Genomic DNA, 19,726 nt, shown 5'->3' on the forward strand with positions numbered 1-19,726 from the left:
CCACACACACACACACACACACACACACACACTTAAAGAGTAAAAATTGGGCTGGGTTCGCATGAGCCAAGTGAGGAAACACTATAACAGGGAGCCGTCTGCACCGGGAGCCGGTCACAGACCGCAGCCTCCAGGCTGGGCACACAGCAGGAGGGAAGCAAAGGAGCCCCCCAGCCAGGAGTTTTTTAACTGCAGGAGTTTTTTTCCCCATTGTTCTGCAGTTTTTCAAAGGATGCGCTGACATCAAAGTTTGAGCGATGGAGCTTTTGAATTGAAGCCAAATTTTAAATCTAGCACCTGCACTTCCTGTGGTTATCATATATTGGGCTATATTGTAAAGGTCTTTTTTATTCTTACATCACAGCCAAATTTTATGTCAGAATTTTAATTAAAAGATGACCAGTTTGCTTTTGCAGCTTTTTCATTGTATCTAAGAGTAAGTACACTGGAAGTGCTAGTTTTAGACCATAAGGTTCCACGTGTGCCCAGTGAGGAATATCATCTGTTGATAAATAAAACATAATGGACCTCAGCTGTGCTGCATAATGATACAACAGTAAGCTTGGACATTTCTGCCCCCTTACAATCACAAGGCAAGTATAACAGAGGCAAACAAATTTCTGTGTTTTTTAATTAATATATGAATCTCACAGCTAGTTGGGGTTTTTTGGAGGTGACAGGAGAATGTTTTGGCTAAAGATAACATTAGGAGCACATTCATCTTTAAAATATTAATTCTACCAGCTACTGAACAGGCTAATTCATTCATCCATCAACTGAGTCATTGATTTCTTCTATCACAGGTGCATAATTAGCCCTCACAACATGTTCCTGAAAGTATGTCAGCTGTAGTTTTATTACTAATGGGGAGTATGAGATGATTTGAGTTTTTTTTTTTAGATGGTATGCGATCCTGCTGGAAGCAATTGTCAGAACATGGGCACACTGTGGTCATAAAGGGATGGACAAAGTCTGAGACAATGCAGCAACTGCTAAATGATGCTTAGTCGGACCTAAGGGGCCCAGGGTGTGTCAAGAAAATATCCCAAACTCTATTACACCTCCCTTATCAGCTGGACCGGTTGTTACAAGGTAGGAAGGCGGGTCTATGCTTTTGTTTTGTTTAAGCAAAGTTCTGGCCCTACCATTCAAATGACTCATCAGACCAGGAAACATTTTTCCAACTGTGTTTTAATCCATCATTTTGTACAGCTTGGTTGTAACAAGTGGGTATTCCTGTTGCCTTCTTATCACCTCGAAGTAGTCTGGCCATTATCTACGGTATCAACAAGACATTTTCACCAAGTGCGCTAGTCTAGATCAGCAGTCTCTGAAATACTCTGAAATACCAACACCCACATCACGTTCAGAGTCATTTGAATCACTTTTCTTACTCATTCTGATGCTCAGTTTGAACCTCGGCAGGTCGTCTTGACCATGTCTGCATGCCTAAATGCATTGAGTTGGTGCCATGTGATTGGCTGATTAGTATCAAAGTGGCCTGTGTGTGTATATTCAGATTTCTTTCAAGAACATCAGAATGGTGCGTGTGTGCTGTACGAATATGGTTCTATTTCTATTCATGTTTGACCTCGTGCAGCTTGTGGTCTTTTTTTTTTAAGCATGAGGCAGAAATGTGAAATGGGCCAAGCATTTACACAGGAAAGTGTATGTATGAAAGAGGCTATTAGAAAAATGGTCTCTGAGCTGGTAATTAGTATCCAAGCTGACAGCACTTTTGGTTTGCTTCTCTACTGTAATTGCGTCGCACGGGGATCAAGATACATGACATTAATGTGGCTAACTAAGCTAGTTACTAGAGCAAAAAATATCTCTGCAATACCCCTTTAATTCCAGCAGTAGGGATTATTTCTAACATAAAACCATATCTGCATGCTATCGTCTCTCTTGCTACTTCCTTCTTGCTTCTCGTCTTCACTAGCTGAGCATAAAGCATGTAGAAAAGCTGGAGGTGGGTTTGCGTCTGATGTGACTTCAGGTCTGGTCCAGTCAGCCGTACACATGCTGGCCTCGCAGCTCTCAAGGCCAGCAGTGTGAGCCATCTCCCTCGGGTACTGTGTCTGCAGCATCTGAATGAGCCAATCGTTAAGCACCACTGAACGCTCAGCGGTCCCTTAAGAAATATTACTGTTTGCCGGTCTCCATGGAAACGTCGGTCTTGTTTTGCCGTTTTTGTAAGAGCGTGGATACTGCAGGTCTCTGTCACCAACGCGTTCACTGGCACTCCACTTGAGTTTTGATGCCCTCCCACCACAAACGCTCTCCCTTTGGTCTGCTCTTTCCTCCTGTTGTCCGTTAATTTCTCCATAGTTGCCAAAAGAACACCACCACCCCCCAACCAACCATTTACCACTTATCTATGTAGGTCATTGCCAGTGAGAACGGGAGCATATTCTGCGGCTCTCGATGGGGGAAGGATCAGAGACATGGGCTGTGACTGCAGAGAAATTAAGCCTTTAAAAGTGATGGCGTGATATTTAGAGTAACTAATGAACGGAGCAGCTCGCTCTCTCCCAGACAAGCGCTAGGCAGCAATTACTCCAGGCAGAGGAAGTGTGCTTGGAAGGCAGAAGGGAGGAAACGTTACCTCACTCAAAGTGTCAACTCAGTGCGTGTGTTTGTCTGTCTGTGAGCAAAAGTACGTGTCTGTATCTGTCAGCTCTGTATCTGCCTGTCTGGATCCTCCAATGCCTTCCACTTCCTGTGTGTGTGTGTGTGTACTACTGTGTGTCTGTGGGTGGGTTAGTTGGTAGTTATATAGAAGGATGTGGCATCCAGGTGCCGTTTGGAAGGAAGGACCTTAATAACCCCCCACCCCTCCCTCCACTTCTAAATCCCCAGCATCTTTTAATTACGAGCCTATTTTGGTGCTCGGCACGCTTGTCTCAATGAGGATATTATCTAAATGAATGGTTGTGGGAGGTTTATAGTAATGGCAGTGCGAGCAGCAAATAGCTGGTATAACCCTGATGAAGATGAGTGCCCTGCAGAGAAACTACTTTCCGATTTTTCTCTTTGAGATCATGATATGAAAAGGAGTCAGATATGGCACGAGATGTTTAAAAAGCCAATTAGATGTTCAAAATAGCCTCAAAATATTAAGGCCCTGTTAAAGTTCTTTGCCTGCAGAGTGTTATGCATTCATATTGAAGTTATGTATATTTTGGGAATGCTGAGTTTACATAAGCCCTCAAAATCACACGCAGCGATAAGCCAGAACATGTAGATGTTGGGAAAAGATCTACATACATGTAGATCTTTTCCCAATAAGCTGTTGGTGCTTAACGTGATATCAAACTAGCTTCTGCGTGCTAAGTCTCAAACTCTATGAGGCTTTTGAGCTTCACCGGTGCTGTCTGACATCGTGGCTGTGACGTTATCATCTTTAAGGTTGTTAAAATTGCTAGGTGGAACCCCAACACGTTATTAGTTTAAGTTAGCTGGTGGTGTGCTGTTTAATGATGGTGCTCGTCTATGCTTTAAATTCCCCCACAGAGGGTGAGGTAAAAGTACAGTACTCGGATATCTAGACTGCTTAGTGTTCCTAGTTTTGTCCTGTCTGATACTGAAGCGAATACTCTTCATTTTCCATTATAGGAAAGCAGAGGAGAAAAGAGTGGCTATTTATAGCAGGTGTCACATCAAAAGTCTATAGAGTATCTGCAGCGAAATGTGAATCAGTCATACGCTTTAATGGACTTGTTTAACAACAGCGCCCATGCTTCAGTGAGCGAGTTAAAAGTTTTTACCATGCAGTTAGATTGTTTAGTGTTTCTCTGACGGAGCTAAAGGCCAGATCAGTCAGCACTGAAGAGTCTTCATGCTCTTGGTTTGCCTGCTGGCCTGCTGGTACTGGCAACAGAAAGTAACACATCTTGCAGGCATGGATCGTTGGCTGGCTGTCTGACTGGGTGTGTTCGTGTGCATGCATGTGTATGCAAGCTTGCATGTGTGCACGGTTAGCTGGCTGACTTTCTGACTGGCGGTCTTACTGTCGATGGATTATTTGGCAGCCAACGGTTCATTGGCATAGTTGCTCTCTGGTCATCTGTGTGGGCAGGCGTGCTTTCTTTATCCTTTCCAGACCTTCCTCGTGCTCATACTGACACACGCACACACTTATTCACCCTGGTGGTGGAGCTACTACTGTGACCTTCTCTGTGTCTTCCTCTTTTGGCAACAGTTTTACCTCCCGCCTTCCTTCCTTCCTCTCTTGTACTTGGACGTGATCTAAAATTAGTCTTTCAATCTCTGAAAACCCAGCACTGTCTACACCTGCTGTATTTTAGCACCAATCTTAAGATTAACTTTAAAAAAAGGATTTTATGCTGGTAGATTCATTATATCAGCTCAGCAAGGACTGTAGTACTAGATAGTACAAACAACAGTACACATTGTACTTGAGGATTTCTGGTTTCAGGCAACTATTGTGTGCTCTCTCTTGCAGAACCCACCCATGCCCACACGGTGGAGCTGTGGAATGATTTTCTTTTGCTTGCACCATGTGTCACTGTCAAGGTCATAGCCGTGTGGCACCTGCAGGCTTCCTTCCTCTGCATGTGGATGAGTGTTCATCAATACAGCCTCTGTCTTTGTTGTCTCACAGTGGCCTGTGTTGAGACCATTTCTATGACAGCCACAGCCTCTTGTTGTTGTTTTTTCTATTTGTGGGCAAAAAGAGAAATACTGGTTTGAGACTAAAAGGATATTGATTTGTGAACCCACCACACCTGTCATCTAACACAGCTACATTCATCTCCTGTCCCCAGCATCGCTGTCACCTTCCTGCAGAGGAGATTTACCCCCCTCCGTCCACCTCCCTGAAACCCTCAGATGAGCTCTTGGTGGCAACATCAGGCCTTCTTTAGCAACACTTTCTCCTTTTCTTTCCTGTATATTCAGTTCAACACTCCTCCCTGTTCTGCCTTCCCGCTGCCCTTAGATGTTACTCACAGTCTAAGAATCTGGTCACTTCAGGACACCAGCACACCAAATACAGTCAAATAAAGTCTGTTTGTCTTCTTAATAGGCTTCCTCGCTGAGGTTGTCTGAGTTCTCCCTTTTTCTCCCTTTTTCTCCCTTGCTGTCTGTTGCCTTGCCGTACTGTTCTGGTAAAAAGCCGACGGTTAATATGGGCTGCAATAAGGAGGCAGGTGAGGTTAGTATCCCCTCACCTGCTAAAAAATATTGGATGCCTTAGAGGCCAGTGAAAAATATATCCTGGTCGTATATTAGAGAATAAAAAGCAGAAAAGCAATATTGACTACAGTTATGTGAGGTAAAAGTGTACTGATCTGTCAGCTGCACTTCTTAGCAAGTTCAATCAGCTTCTACCTCAGTGTTTATTTGAAATGAGTAACCTGAAAATGCAACTTGAACTTGCCTAAAAGAAAAAAGTGATGGATCATTTTAAAATATATATCCACATATTAAACTGTAACATCTGAACATTTACTAGGAACAGAATAGTAATCTGTTTAAATGAAATGATACCCATATTTAGCCTGAAGTAGTGCTTGAAAGTGCTTGAAACATCCATATATCTGTAAACAGTTGAAATAGTTAGCTATAAATATGAGGCAAATTGTTTAAACGCTAAATTTAATTGATAAACTGATAAAATTGTTTGCTAATTTTCTCAGCACAACATTTCATTTATGTTGAGATCTGAATTTTGACTGGACGATTTCAGCACCTTAATGCTTTCAGTGTCTCTGTTTCCTGGTGTGCTTGGTATCCTGTTGCATGATCTAATTTTTGCCAATCGTTATTTGTCAGACAGATGGCCCCATATTTGACTCTAAAATTTGGTATACAGAGAAGTTAATGGTCATTTCACTGACTGCAAGGTGCCCAGGTCCTGTGGATGCAAAACGCCCAAGTCTTCACCCCTCCTGGTGTGAGGTGTTTGTACTGATATGCTGTGTTTGGTTTATGCCAAATGTTGTGCTGTGCATTTGGACCAAGCACCAACAAAGCATCAACTTTGTCCCAAAATCTTGTGGATTGTTCAGATCTAACTTTGTAAGTCGTGCTGCCATGTTCTTTTTTTTAAAGAAAAGAAACGTTCTCGCAACCCTTCGTTACTTATTCAGTCATTTTCTAATTGTACTGTCATGAGTTTTAACATTTAACGCTAACTGAGGCTTGTAGAGTCTCACGTGTAGCTCTCATGTAGCTCCCTGCACAGTCTGACAATGAGATGAATTTCACTGGGAACACTCCTGCAAAGATCGGCAGCTGTCTTGAATTTTTTTCCACTTGTGAAAATCTTTTTTTCTGTAGAATGATGAACTTTAAATTTCCTTGGAAATTCGCATTGCTCTCTTGCTCTCTTTCCTCCTTGGTATTGTGTTAACACATACCTAAATGCTCCTGACCAGCAAACTGCTAAAACATCTGCTTTTATAGAGGTGCATGCACTTCCTGATGGTCAGTTAAGTAGATTTAATAAGCAGCCCCCAGGTGGTATCCTCTTATTTCCTGTGTAAGTGTGTATTTATTTTTTAATACACTGTTTTTCCCCAATAACTGCAAATAATATTATATGACTAGTTATCGGGTTGAATTTCACTGTAAATACAGTATCTTTGGTGGTTACAATTATGTCATGAACGAGTGCATTTTACAAATTAAGAGGTGCTATCACAAGTTTTGTTTATAAGGAAGCAGACAGCTGGAGGTGGGGTGTTGGAGCGAGAAGGCGGAACAAGCAGCCAGTAGCAGCATGCTGCAGGAAGGAATGAGCAGTGCAGGTAGTCATGGAGGAACCACAGGGAAGAAAGGAGAAGTTGGCAGTTTGGTTAGATGTGATCAAACATGATTGGATGCTTGGATCACATGATCGTTTCCCGATGTTTAATCACTGTACAGACTTGTAGGAAAGGAGAGAAAAAAAGTCCTGCTTACTTTTAAGGACACATCCTCACACCAGCAACAGCAAGCAACTATTTACTGTTTTATTGCATTTATGATATTTATATGTATTTGCTTGCTTGTTGTTCACCTCAAATGAGTAAACATTTCTCAAATTAGCACAAAAGCTTAATTATCTGTCCTCATATTGCCTGGTGAGCAACTGGTCTCAGCTGTTGGACAGCGAGCATGCCTTCTCATTCCTCAGTCTCATGTGGACTGTGTGGGATGTGCGATGGGTGTTAATTTTGTTACCGACACATAACACCCCTTTTTGAGACGTGCCAGAGTTAATGACGGGCTATGCGAGACTGTTTGTTTTACGCATTTCTGTGCAGGAGGACATGTTTTGACATCTGCATCTGCTCATTTTAGCCCAGGTGTGCACCACATGTACGCTCAGGTGTGTTCTAGTCGGTCTATTTTAGTGGAAATGCCTCCTACTCTTTTCATATTTAACCTTGAAACAGGAAGGCCAGATTGAATGAGTCACTAGGAAGTGACTTGCCTGGAAAGTGGAGCGATGAAGTGCAGTTGTGTAGGTGTAGGTGTGTTGAGTTGAAGTGGATGACAAGCTGGTTAAATTCCCACACGTTTCCTTCATTTCAACAGCTGCGCTTCAGATCTTAAATTCCACAACAGAAGCTCCCGCAGATCGGAGAATCCGATTTATTTGCTGTTTTGATGTCGTTTTTTTATTTTCAGCTCCGACCTCTACTGTTTATGTCTCTTTTAAAATTTTTCAGTCCCTCTCATCCTCTCCTCTTTCAGAGATGCTTGTTTTGGCTGTAACAGATTGGCCGGCCCCCTCAGCCGTCCCCTGGCTGCCAGTGTCTGGGCTGCTTGTGTTGGTGTGGGTCAGTAGCTGCAGGCTGTTTGTCGACTGCACTGGGAGACGGAGAGGTGTGGGGGTGGATGTCAGGAGGACAGCAGACAGTTGTTCCAGGCCCGGGTTCTCTCTTCTTCTAAGCTCTTCACTTCGCTGCTACTGTAGCTCTTCATCGCTCTTCACTTCGCCACCGGCTCTAAACGCCCTCCCCTTGTGGTCAAAATCCGCCCTTGGTGATAACACCCACACACTCCTCTTACGTCCAGCTCTTCTTTTTTTGTTCGTCCTCACTCCAATCGCGCCCCTCATTGCCTTCAGCATTCTTTACCTCCTCGCCTTTTTATTTCTCTACAGCAGCTACTGTATCCACTGCTTCTGCTGCTGTTTTCTGCCCAGCTCAGACAGTCCTTCCTGCAGACAATGATATGCGGTTAATCAGACTAACAGTTGTCTCTGTGGACTCACGCCGGTTACTCTCTCCCCATGGCTCGGTCATTGCATGGCAACAGGCAGCTGGTAGACTCACCAATCCCACCTCACCTCGTGTTTCCGGCCGAACACACACGCCATCTGTGGTGGTTTGCATTAACCATGGTGTAAATAAAGAACACTAATAAAATTGCCTTAGAATGTATATGTCGTTGTACTACATAAAGGACCAATGTAGCTGAGACATAACTGAAATTCCTTCTTGGTTGCGTGCCATCTGGCAGGCTCCAGAATAATGAGGAAAATATATTTATTTAATTACGTCCGCAGGTCTGCAAATGCTTCATTAATGTATTGCTCCGCGTGTCTGCTGGTTAGCATTAAAGCCCTGTCTTTACCTTTATACATTTTATCCCTTTTTATTACAGTTGGGGCTGGATGCAGGAGGCGGGTATATGTTGAAATACATGCTTGATGTCTTGTTTTTCTGAGACTTGGTAACTTCAGTTTACTTTCCACTCCACAGACAACCACTTTCTACTTCTCATGCACGGTACACATGCTCAGCCAAACTCGTAGACTCTTTTACACATGAACTGCCTCGGCTTAATTGCATGAGTAAAGAAGCTGCTGTGGAGAAGGTGATGGGTATTGGAATCATTTATGGATTACTAAACAAGACTACTGTGCACAGCCTGCACACAGCCCTGGACTAAACTTCTGTATTGGCTGACATTTAGCTTTTTACATTTTACTTTAATGAAATGAATGAATCAAAGGATGCTGAGATACATAGAATCACTCTGAATGGATACAAAACTACTTATGAGAGATAAAGATGTGCAAAAGTACTACACACAGGAATGAGAAAGATGACAGAGCGCTCAAAGATCACTGCAAACAGGCACAAAGAGACAGCCTAGAAATGCTAAATTGTCAAGAAGCTCAAAACACAGCTGCTCCTTTCTAGTAAAGGTGAAAGGCCTACTGTCTGATAATCACTTCATGACTGTACAATATTAAGAGCTGAATGCTGATTTTATTTCATGTGAAGGGTATTTTTAAGTTTTTGCCATCTATTTATAAATAAAATAAGAGCCTCTCTTTGCTCTCTTTAAAACTGCGCCCCACTGTACAAAAGTAACCATCACTCTTAACTCAAGGGCATGTTAGTCTTTAATAAAATTACACTAACTAAACATCGGGTTGTGTGTAATTAAAGCTCTAGTCTCGTATTGATGTTTTTTAAATAATTACCCCGTGTGATGTGAAGGCACACAGGAGGTGCATTCATTTGACTCATCGCTGGGTTTCTTTTAACCTGATTGTCCCGCTGTGCAGAAAATATCCGTTTATATATAGATAATACATTTAGGGACTCAAACACATTAGTTTGATGAAACGAAGCACAGATTAGTTACACCATGTATTTCCAAGTGAAGCGAGCTATGCCTGTTCTTCATTTATAGTGTCCTTGGTTGAAACCTATTTAGAGATTTGGACAACATGATTACAGTCCTGATGAAAGAGACTGAATTCATGTATACCAGTCCAAGCTTTATATAAAAGACTGGCGAAGCCACCATGATGTCAACTACAAATATCTGGATTTTTAAGCCTCAGCGTTGTCATTTTGGCCATCACCAGGTTTTGGTTAGTTTTTTTTTTTAGGCTGGAGTCAAAGGTGACAGTATATGGACAAGAGAGTGGAGCGTTAAGTTATCGACTAACTTGTGCCACACAGGGGACATGCATATCTGCTATTTAGTGCTTAGTAACTCATAAAAACCACCAATTTCGTAGTCTGTACCACACAGCAGATCATTTCACTAATAGTCTTCAAAAGGCAGCAAAGAGTCAAGAGGTCCAGTTAAGCGGATTAGCTGAGGTGAAGGCTAGCAGTCAGCTACAGCACCTTGTATTGGCACATCTACCAATCAAAGAGGCCACACCCCTATTTTTAAGTCTTAGCACATTTTAAACAGATACAAATCTGCTTATAAAGTGGAAAACAATCAATAGAGGACAACACTTTTTTTGCTAGGCTGTAGACATGCTGTTATTGTGTAAACTTGGGTATTTGCACATAAGAGTCTATAGGGATGGACTCGCTTTTGTAGCCAGCGTCAAGTGGACACTCCAGGCTTTATTTTTCAGCCCCAGGTCTTTGCGCTAAGCCCGAAGAATTCTGCTTTAAGGTCACATTATAATCAGACAAGCAGTCTAACGCATGATATTTCCCCTCTGTGCCACCACCCATCTTTCCTCTAGGACTCTGATGGCCTTCCCAAACCAGAAGCCATTCACCCTCCAGTGTTTTCAGCCCTGCGCCAGTCCAGAGTGGTGTCATCCACGTCCGAGGAGGAAGAAGCCCTCACAGAGAAGTTCCTCAAGATCAACTGCAAGTACATCACTGATGGCAAGGTGAGCTATGGATATAAAGAGCAGTGCATCCATTTAAAAGTGTTCACAACTTCACAATTGCTGACAGCAAAAGTATAAGTAGGAAGCGAGAGGTCTGAAGTGGGTTTGCTGGTGAGAAGTTAAATTTGCAAGCTGCCAGATGCAGGAGGTCAGTACTTCAGAAAAAAAAATAGCAGAAAATGTCAAAAGTATCAGACGAGTTTAAAGAAAAATGATGTTCAGTGAAGCTGTTGTTAATCACCGCCATTGTATAGTTACTCAGTGCAAGGGTCAAGTGCTTTTTTTAAGAGTTCAAGCCAACAATTGAGAATTTATACAAGAACTAAGCAAAGAAAATATCAAATCCTTCACTTGAACATACCAGAATCAAATAAATGTGCAATTCTGTCTGTGAGTCATTGTGTCCATTTTAATATTCTTTTGCTCTTCTAGTTGCTTTTGCTGTGCCCTTCTTAACAACCTCAGCAACATCAGAGTCATTACACCAAAATGTGTTTGCATTTACTTACATTTTCCCTGGTTGTTTCCATTATGATTATTATTATTATTGTTATTATTTCCAACATAAAAAAACAGATGAATTGTAATAAAAGCACATAAAAAAGTATAGAAAATACTGATGATGTGGGCATATGTGTGGGCAGATATGAATAACCCTGTGGAGCAGCACATTAGGCCAAGTGTCTCTCCTGCTCACTGTAGTTTAATTCAGCTGATAATGGCTAATGTTGCTCAGAAGGTCTATAAGCAGGGAGTTTGCGGCTCCTTGAAGGGCTGTAAACTGTGTTCTCTAAATTCAAGCTCTTAAAAGGTCTCCAGTACGGTTAAATAGTGCGTTTATGTCTTCTTTGTCTTCTGGGGCCGGGATTACGAAGCAAGTTCCACATACCCAGAATATCTTTTCATTATCTGTGCTCACTTACCCCTAACATCAGCAATCAGGCTAAGCAGCCACATGCAAGGTTGTTATCAAGAGAGAAAACTGCAACATTAGAAAAATATAAAGAGGTTAAACACACGACACAGGCTAAATGCTTAAGAGACATTTGAGTGGAAAAGTGCAAGCCACTATTTAAGGCTACTTAAAGCTAGGAAGAAAAGCTGACAACACTGAAGATCTGACTATGATTACAACTGACTATTCTGTCAATTATTGTGTTTTATACTGTGTAAGACAGCCTTTCGGTATTCACCTGCAGCTCTGGTGGTTTTAAAATGTGTAAAAAAAAAAGTGCAGTCAACATGATCAAGGTTTAGCTGTTCTCTTTTAGGTTTATATCACTGTATGAAGGCTTATAGGGCAAAAAAGCTTTAACATTGCATCAGGGAAAAGCACAAAACTTGTTGACAGTCTCTAGAAACTATAGAGGGGTCTTCCAGGTCAGGTGATGATTGGTCAGCAGGTGGTACCTTTGTAAAACGTGATTGGGTATGCAGGTATGCAGCACCGTGGCTCATCTAGAAGTAACGTTACTAAAGCCCAAATCCTGCCTCACATTCCAGGCCCCTGCTCTAAATGTGATGGAGGCAAATTTAATTAGTGTTTGCAGTTCTTCTGACTAAATTGAGCTGTGACATTAGTGTGAATAAAAACAACTGAACAGCAGGGAAGAAAATTTTCACCTTTAAGAACACCCACACCCCCTGGTCAGTAGTATGAAATACACACAGCCTGTCACACACACACAGATCCATTGTATCGAACTGCAGCTGATTCACTCCCAGGTACCAAATGAAAGCACTGAAGTGGTCAGCACTGGCAGTCAATAATTCTACTTGATTTAGGACATTTGTGGTCTAAAATGGATTCGGCCTCTGGTTGTTTGTATGGCAGAGTGCTTTTTGATTATCTTTCATGCTGGATAACATGCTAAGTGCTTCCTTTGATGTATAAAAAAAAGGGTGTGATGGATCTCCTCACCCACCCCTCTTTTTTCCTTTTATTTTCTGTGTTGCTTTCAGGGCGCAGTTAGTGGGGTGTTGCTGGTGACGCCCAACAACATTATGTTCGACCCTCACCGCATGGACCCCCTGGTACAGGCCCACGGGTGCGAGGAGTATGGCATCATGTGTCCCCTGGAGGAGGTGCAGTCTGCCGCCATCTGCAAGGAGATCACTGACCCCAAGATCAGAGAGACCGTCCCTGAGTAAGAGAAAACAAAGACGTACAGTATGCGCAGGCTGTGCTGTACTAGAAGCTGACTTGTGGACTACAGATGTCATTATTTAAAGCATATGCAGCCATAAATGCCTCTAACTCTGATTTCCTCCTACATAAATCCCTGTTCATTTACTCTGAGTTAATATCTTCCACGCGTCCGTCTCTTACTTTCACCCTGACAGAAATGCAGCAGCCTCGCTGTAATCAATGTTTTTTCCTCTGCTGCACCCATAGTCAGATTGCATCAGCAGCCAGCCGACAGTTTAATTCCTTTCCCCTACACGCCAAAATAAAAAGGAAACGGCAATTACAGCGGGGTTAATGAAGTGTGCCTTTGCCCTCCTACATTGTGATTGCTCACCTCTCAATGCAGGGAGGAAGCAGCCACTTCAAACGATTCACTTGTGTTTCCTCCCACAGATTAATCTGTTTTGGGTTTTTTTCTTTACTTTGGTTGTTTAGTGTTGCTGAAGTTAAGTGATAAATATTTTGCAGCGTTATGAGCCCTGAGCCCTAATGAGCTATTCTCCCACCCTGAACACCACGCTTCCTCTGGTGGTAGCAGGGTCCGGGCAGAGCTGTATTTAGTTGGTTGATTGTTGCCCGTGGAGCAGTTATAATGCTGGCAAATGGCTGGTTTTTCTGCCAGACCCAGCTGTTTCTCAGCTGTGGCCTGTCGCCTCTGTCTCCTCTCCCTCTGCCCCTCTCTACTACACAGCTGAGCAACAAGTGCCTGCAGGATGGGTTTCTGCACACTGTGCTGGTTACGCTGCACACAAGTGTTTCTTGTTTGCGCTTGACCTCTCCAAAAAGGAGACATAGAACTTTTTTTTTTTTATTTGTACCAATTTATTTATTCAGGATATGGCTAATGATTAACCACGGGTCTCTTTGGGAATTTTCATGACACAAATATGGTGAACAAAATCAGTGTAATGATGGGAGATCGCATCATAATTTACTATCCAGTTGAGTTCAATCTCATTCATTAGTACATTACAACCTATAACAACAAGAGCAGTTATAGGAAACCTGTTGCTGAATTTACTAATATGGTGTGTGAATATTAGATTTCAGTGAGATTTTATTTGGGAAACACATCAAATTGTAGATTCACTTTAAGTAATCGTTGATCAAGAAGTGGCTAAAGGACACAAACTTTAGAAACACTGACCAAAAAGGATGCAGAAGAAGTTGACATTCCTTAGCCTGGGTCTCCAAAACCTTTTGGTTAACCCTTACACTTGAAATGCCACCCGTCTTTCAAACTTAATGGCCCCAGTCTGTCAAACAGGATTTGTGTAAAGATTTGATCCCTCTGTGGAATGCATGCTGAACTCTGTGATGTTCTGCTTAATGTTTCTAGTGACCTGGAGCCCCTGCCCACAGAGAGACATCCGTCACAGCAGAAGGAACCAGACCAGCGCCTGAAGGAGCCCGGGACCAATGACAGCGGCAGCACAGCCCCACGCAGCACAGAGGGCTCGTTCTCCGAAGACGTCTTCACCGAGACAGAGCTGTCCCCCATTCGGGAGGAGGAGCAGGCATCCAGTGAGGATCTGCGCTTAGACAAATCGTCTGGCGCTTCCACAGAGTCTGTGCAAACCATCACCCAGGTGGAGGCTGCCAGCTCCCAGACCGCAGGCAGTGCCCGTGGCTCGGCCAGCCAGCCGGAAGAACCTACTGTGGCGAAAGCAGAGGACAATCCACCAGAAACTGCCACAGAGAACGATAACCAGTCCCCAATGGGATCCAAGCAACACAGCGTAGAGAAGCCACCAAGCACACCCACTACCACCAATAACACCACCACCAGCAGCACCACTAGCCAGGCCCAGGGTCCCAGCAGCAGCAACTCTCGCCCAGGGTCCCAAAGCTCAGCCACCACTGGTGCCACAGAAACCACCTCTGTCTCAGCCAGTCCACAGGTGGATGCCAACCAGGGTGCAGATGCCTCCCAAACAGACACTATGCAACAAGGCAAGGAGGAGAAGGAGGATGCAGAGCAGACGCAAAGGGATGGTGTGCAGAACTCTGCAGAGGGTAAACACACATGCTGACTTACAGTTAGGAAACGAATCATTTCTACCTGAGGCTGCAGCTGCAAGACATTTCAGACCATGAATCTGGCCTCATGTTGTCTTTTAGCTGCACCTCTGCATCCACGTTTTTTTTTAACACTATCAAAGTGAGTTTCTCTGCTCTTTACCTGCCTCTGAATCGCTTCTCCCGTGTTAGTTCCTGATAACCTTTCCGTTTCTGCTCTGCCTCGCTGCTAGTAATTGGAATATAAAGACGAAGGGAAATGGCATCGTCTCTGCTGGTATCAGCTTGGCGGAGCTTTCCAGGCTTTATGGGGCTTTATTCAGCTCTTTGATCCCTGGCTTTGGTGGTCCGGGCCACTCCTCCTTGGCGATAAGCTAAAGCCTATCAAACGGCACAATGCCACAAACACACCTGCCCCCTCAAAGGGGAAACACAGTGACGATTAAACCCCAACATCAAAACACCTTCTGAGATGGCATTCACAGAGGTGTTATTCATTTTCACCTCCTTCTCTAGTTTTTCTTTCACATTCATTTAGACAGACTCCACAAGGAGGAATCAATATGATTGTGTTCAGTGGCATGATAAAAGCATAATACAATAGGTTACTAATGTTCTGACAATGTCAAACATCAAAAATACCTTTTGGTAACTTATAAAAAGCATCTGTCAAAAAGAAAAAAAAACAAAAGCTTTAATGATACTTGCAATTTTATACATTTTCTTAAGTTTAGGTTTTCATATTTTTTAAGTAGCTAGTGCCATAACTGAGCTAAAATTCCAGGGCCATTGTTCCCTACGTTCAAGTCTCCCCACACCAAACAAAATATCTCTTTCTGTGGCCACAAATGCCAGAGAAATAATAAAGTGCAACACAAAACAGCCTTGAAGAAGTGAAATGCGTAACATTCCTACCCACTTAGTTTTTCCAATGCTGCATGACCTTCCAGGCAGCCGCTGCTTTCCATTTGTTTCATTATGGTATCCTCGCCTTCAAAAGCAAACAAAATGTTGCTTTTATTTAACGTTATTGTCTAGAGTGCGGGCAGCTCAACAGGAGCCACTGTAATGCAACAACTCACGACTACACATCATTGTTTTTAAAGCGTCTGCGCTGGCTTATGCTTTCTCTTTCGAGTTCAATTTTGAGACACCTTGCAAATGTAGTGCTCGACTTTCTGTAACTTTATAAAGGAAGCTGAGGGTTCACTGTGATGGATTACCTGGCTGTAGCAATATGTCAGTCGGGAACTACATTAAGCGCTCAAGAGATCCTCGGAAAAAATCATCTGTGATTTGGAAAATGGATTGTAAAATGTAGACAATTATCAGTTGAAAAACTGCAGCAGCAGTCTCGTTATCCGACAGTGGCCTCGAGTCTGTCTCTATCACTGACTCACATGTGTCCACATAACCCACTCTGGCTGAACACGTACTTGTGATTCCGAGCAGATTTCTCTCCCTGAGAGGAAGGCGGACGAGACAGTGGGAGAAAGATTTACCATTTTCTCCCTGGCAATTATTGTCGCACAGAGAGCTGAGCTGCAGAAGCAGTTCTAATTCCCGGGCATCTCAGCAGGGCTGCCCTTTTATTCTGTGTGCATTAGCACAGCCCACACAAGTGACAGCAGCGGCTACCAAAACAAGCAGATTCAAATCAAATTAATGCATTTGAAAAATGTATCTTTTTTTTCTGTCATCATTTCCCAGTTACATACTGTCCGATTGGGAGCACGTACCATATGACTGCCGCGGTGATATTACACTGGCCCTTTTCATTGGGCTAGCAGGGCTGTGGCCTCATAATAGCCCAATGATAATGCACCATGAGCAGAAACCCAGTGCCACTATCAATTATAGTGTGCCACTCTATTTATTTCTGTCATCTGCTATGTTTCTGCCACAAAATCACTAATGCCAGCTGAAGTAACCAGTAAATAAAAGACAGAAAACTAGGTCACATAAATAAGGCCATTAATAAAAAGAGTGTGCGACTTTGTTAGGCAGCTGTATTTTGTTGTAAGATGTCATTGGATACAGAATATTTAACTAAGCCTAACTGGCCTGACTCTAACTCTTGCTAACACATTTCTTTTCAGCTTGATCCATTTAAAACTCAAGTAAAGAATGAGAGCTAGGGTAGAATAAACAGTCATTTAGCCACGCTAAGATATGTATGCTGTGACCATGTGATCAATCCCTTGTCCAGGTACAGGGTCGGCTGAGAGGCGGAAGCATCGTTCTCACAAGTTCTTGTGTCTGCGAGTGGGGAAGCCTATGAAGAAGACATTTGTTTCCAACGCCAGCGCCTCCATGCAGCAGTACGCCCAGCTGGGCAAGAAGCATGAGTACTGGTTCGCTGTGCCGCAGGAAAGGTCAGTATCTCTGCTACACCTCCTGCTACTGCTTTGCACAGTGTGTTTCAGTGCAAGTTTATGAGGTTTATAGTAATCAAAATAACAGGCTTTAAAACTGTACAGCTAATACTGAAGTATCTGAGATAGAAACAATGTAAAGTGAGCCTGTATGATCCTTTTATATCCCTAACAAACAACAATAGCTCAGCCACCTAACCTCCACTGCCTTTAATATTTGAAACCAATCAAACATGCTTTCAGTGTCAGATCCAACTCCCACTGTGGCTTGTGCCCGTTTCCCTTTGCCGCCTGTGCTAGACAGCAAGATGATTTATTATTTATTCACTCTGCAGGGAAACGCAGGGGCACACACGCGACTGATTGTCTTATTTCTTTCCAAAAGCCCATGATTTGTGTTCTCAGAATACCCATGAATGTGTTCATGAACTTTTCCTGACCCGAAATCTGTAATGTTTCACGTCAGCTGAAAATAGCCTCGGCTTGTTGATGAGTTTTTCCAAGATCAGTGTGGATGTACAGTTCCTGCCAAGTCAGCAGTAGTCGTAATTACATTAGAGCGGTTCACACTGAAAGGCGACATATCACAAGAAACTGTGTGCTTCCAGTCCAATTCCTTGTAATTGGTTTATTTGGCGTGTTAATCCCAATTTAACTAATAGTTTAATTTAATAAGTCAATTTTCTTTAAAATGTAAAAAAAAGGGTCATTTTTTGACAGACTGGACTGCAGAGTCGCTGGTTTGTGGATACTTTAGGACTCCTTTTAAAAGTAAGGAGACAAAAATGCTGCACAGAGCTACTTCTGCTCTTAGTATTTTTCTATAGTTTTACTGCAGCATCGTGGCACTCATCCAGGCTGCTAATCACATTTGAGTCAGATAAACAGGCCCGTCTCTTTTATTTAGTCATGGTACCATAATCATGGCCTCATCATGCAATGTGTTGAGTGTCTTGAGTGCAGAAACTTCCCTGCCATCATTGTTCGTTCTGAACTTGTAAAATCTTGCCCGTTAAAGCCCTGTTTTGTTTTGTTTTTTTAATGCTTAGCTACACTATTCCCCACCTGATGGCAACAAGTTTGCTGTGATGCTCGTTACTTTCATGATTAATCGCCCAGGGATATGGCAGATTCAAAGCTAGTATCAAAATACATGCCACTTACTAATTTTTGAAACCAGGCTAAGGTGTAGCTGTGTTCTTCATTAACAACAATAGCTGCCAACTGTGCTTTTCATTATACGCTGCTAGTCTCTTTGTAGTTTGACCCAGATGCGCTGCGACCTGGATGATGTGTCTTTAAGTGTTCTTGCATAGCTGTTGGTAGAAAAGGAGGGTACTGAATGAACCATACACAACTATAGCACTGAATAGAGCCCAACAGCGTGTCTCTGTCACAGCTCTTTCTCTATACCAACCCGAGCAGTGCACAACAAAGGCTGTGTCCTGTTTTTGTTTGCAACTCTTCATGTGTTATTTCATATTTTCAGTTGTTTGCATGGTTGACATCGAGTGATTTCCTCTTCTGTCTCCAACATGAGAGGGGAGGGGGCACAATGGTTGCCACATTGTTGAGAGACTGACCACTGATGTCTCTACTTAAAGCTGCTCTGTCTATGTAGAGTGGACGAGTGTCACTGCATGTAAAGTGAAAGATGAAAAACTTTGCAACTTCTGCAGGTTCTCTTATCTTTTTGATTTGTTTTGCTTTCCTTTATTTTGGCACGTGTAACTTTAGTCTTTTGGTTCAATCATATTGCTTACATTGATCTCTTAAAAAAGCTCCCCACCCACTCCGATAAATCTGCTCCATACTACCTGCCCTACATGGTAGAATGGCAAAGACACCAACTAACCGGATTCTTAGCAGCTAAGAATCCAGTCGTCTTCTCCAAGAGACGGTGGGCACTTAAAAAAAAAAAAAAAAAGGACTTCGGATAACTTCTAGTGTAGCACGGTTCCCATAATATGAAAGTAAGTAGCTGTTAGCAAACACATTTGCCATATAGGATAATAATATGTGAATGTTGTGTTGACTGTCTCTTGCAGGTCAGACCACCTGTATGTATTCTTCATGCAGTGGAGCCCAGACATGTACGGTGAGGGGGTCGGCGGGATGGGACAGGAGCCCGGCTTTAGGGTTGTCAAGAAGAATGAGGTGAAGGAAACAAATGAGCACGAGCCCATCACTGATCTCAACGTCAAGGAGTGGGAGGTAAGGTCAACACAGCTAAAACAGTTTCTTCACTTTACTAAAAGTGCACATGTTGTGTTGTCATGAGCCAAGCGGACATGGATTAAGTGAGTTCTCCACTGTGCTTTAATCCATATCCTGTGAAGCAAACGATCGTATGTGTTAAAATTGCTCTTTATTGTTATATATGTTAAATTAAATGTTAAATAACATTAATTTGCTTTCATTATGCAATGCATAGTGTAAACGTAATGTGTGCTACCATTTGAGATGTGTACTTGTTGAGCCTCAGTTTTGTATTCTGCTTCTATATTTTGCACCTCTGGGTACCAC

The 19,726-nt window shown here is 42.8% G+C and overlaps 1 protein-coding gene across 4 annotated transcripts in view; it reads left to right on the forward strand.

Moving 5' to 3' along the window:
* The window catches only part of oxr1a (oxidation resistance 1a), a 168,129-nt gene that overhangs the window by 138,193 nt on the left and 10,210 nt on the right, over positions 1-19,726 (forward strand). For 3 of the 4 annotated variants that reach the window (XM_040013142.1, XM_040013145.1, XM_040013144.1), the window contains 5 exons: positions 10,466-10,618; positions 12,581-12,765; positions 14,146-14,822; positions 17,035-17,200; positions 19,249-19,414. In XM_040013142.1, the coding sequence (XP_039869076.1) occupies positions 10,466-10,618; positions 12,581-12,765; positions 14,146-14,822; positions 17,035-17,200; positions 19,249-19,414 (1,347 nt within the window). Of the gene's footprint in view, positions 1-152; positions 1,093-10,465; positions 10,619-12,580; positions 12,766-14,145; positions 14,823-17,034; positions 17,201-19,248; positions 19,415-19,726 lie in introns of those variants that run through there. The other variant, XM_040013146.1, reaches the window with a different exon arrangement.

The sequence above is a fragment of the Simochromis diagramma genome, unplaced genomic scaffold (genome assembly GCF_900408965.1).
Source record: "Simochromis diagramma unplaced genomic scaffold, fSimDia1.1 OVJJ01000618.1, whole genome shotgun sequence".
Taxonomy (NCBI): Eukaryota; Metazoa; Chordata; class Actinopteri; order Cichliformes; family Cichlidae; genus Simochromis; species Simochromis diagramma.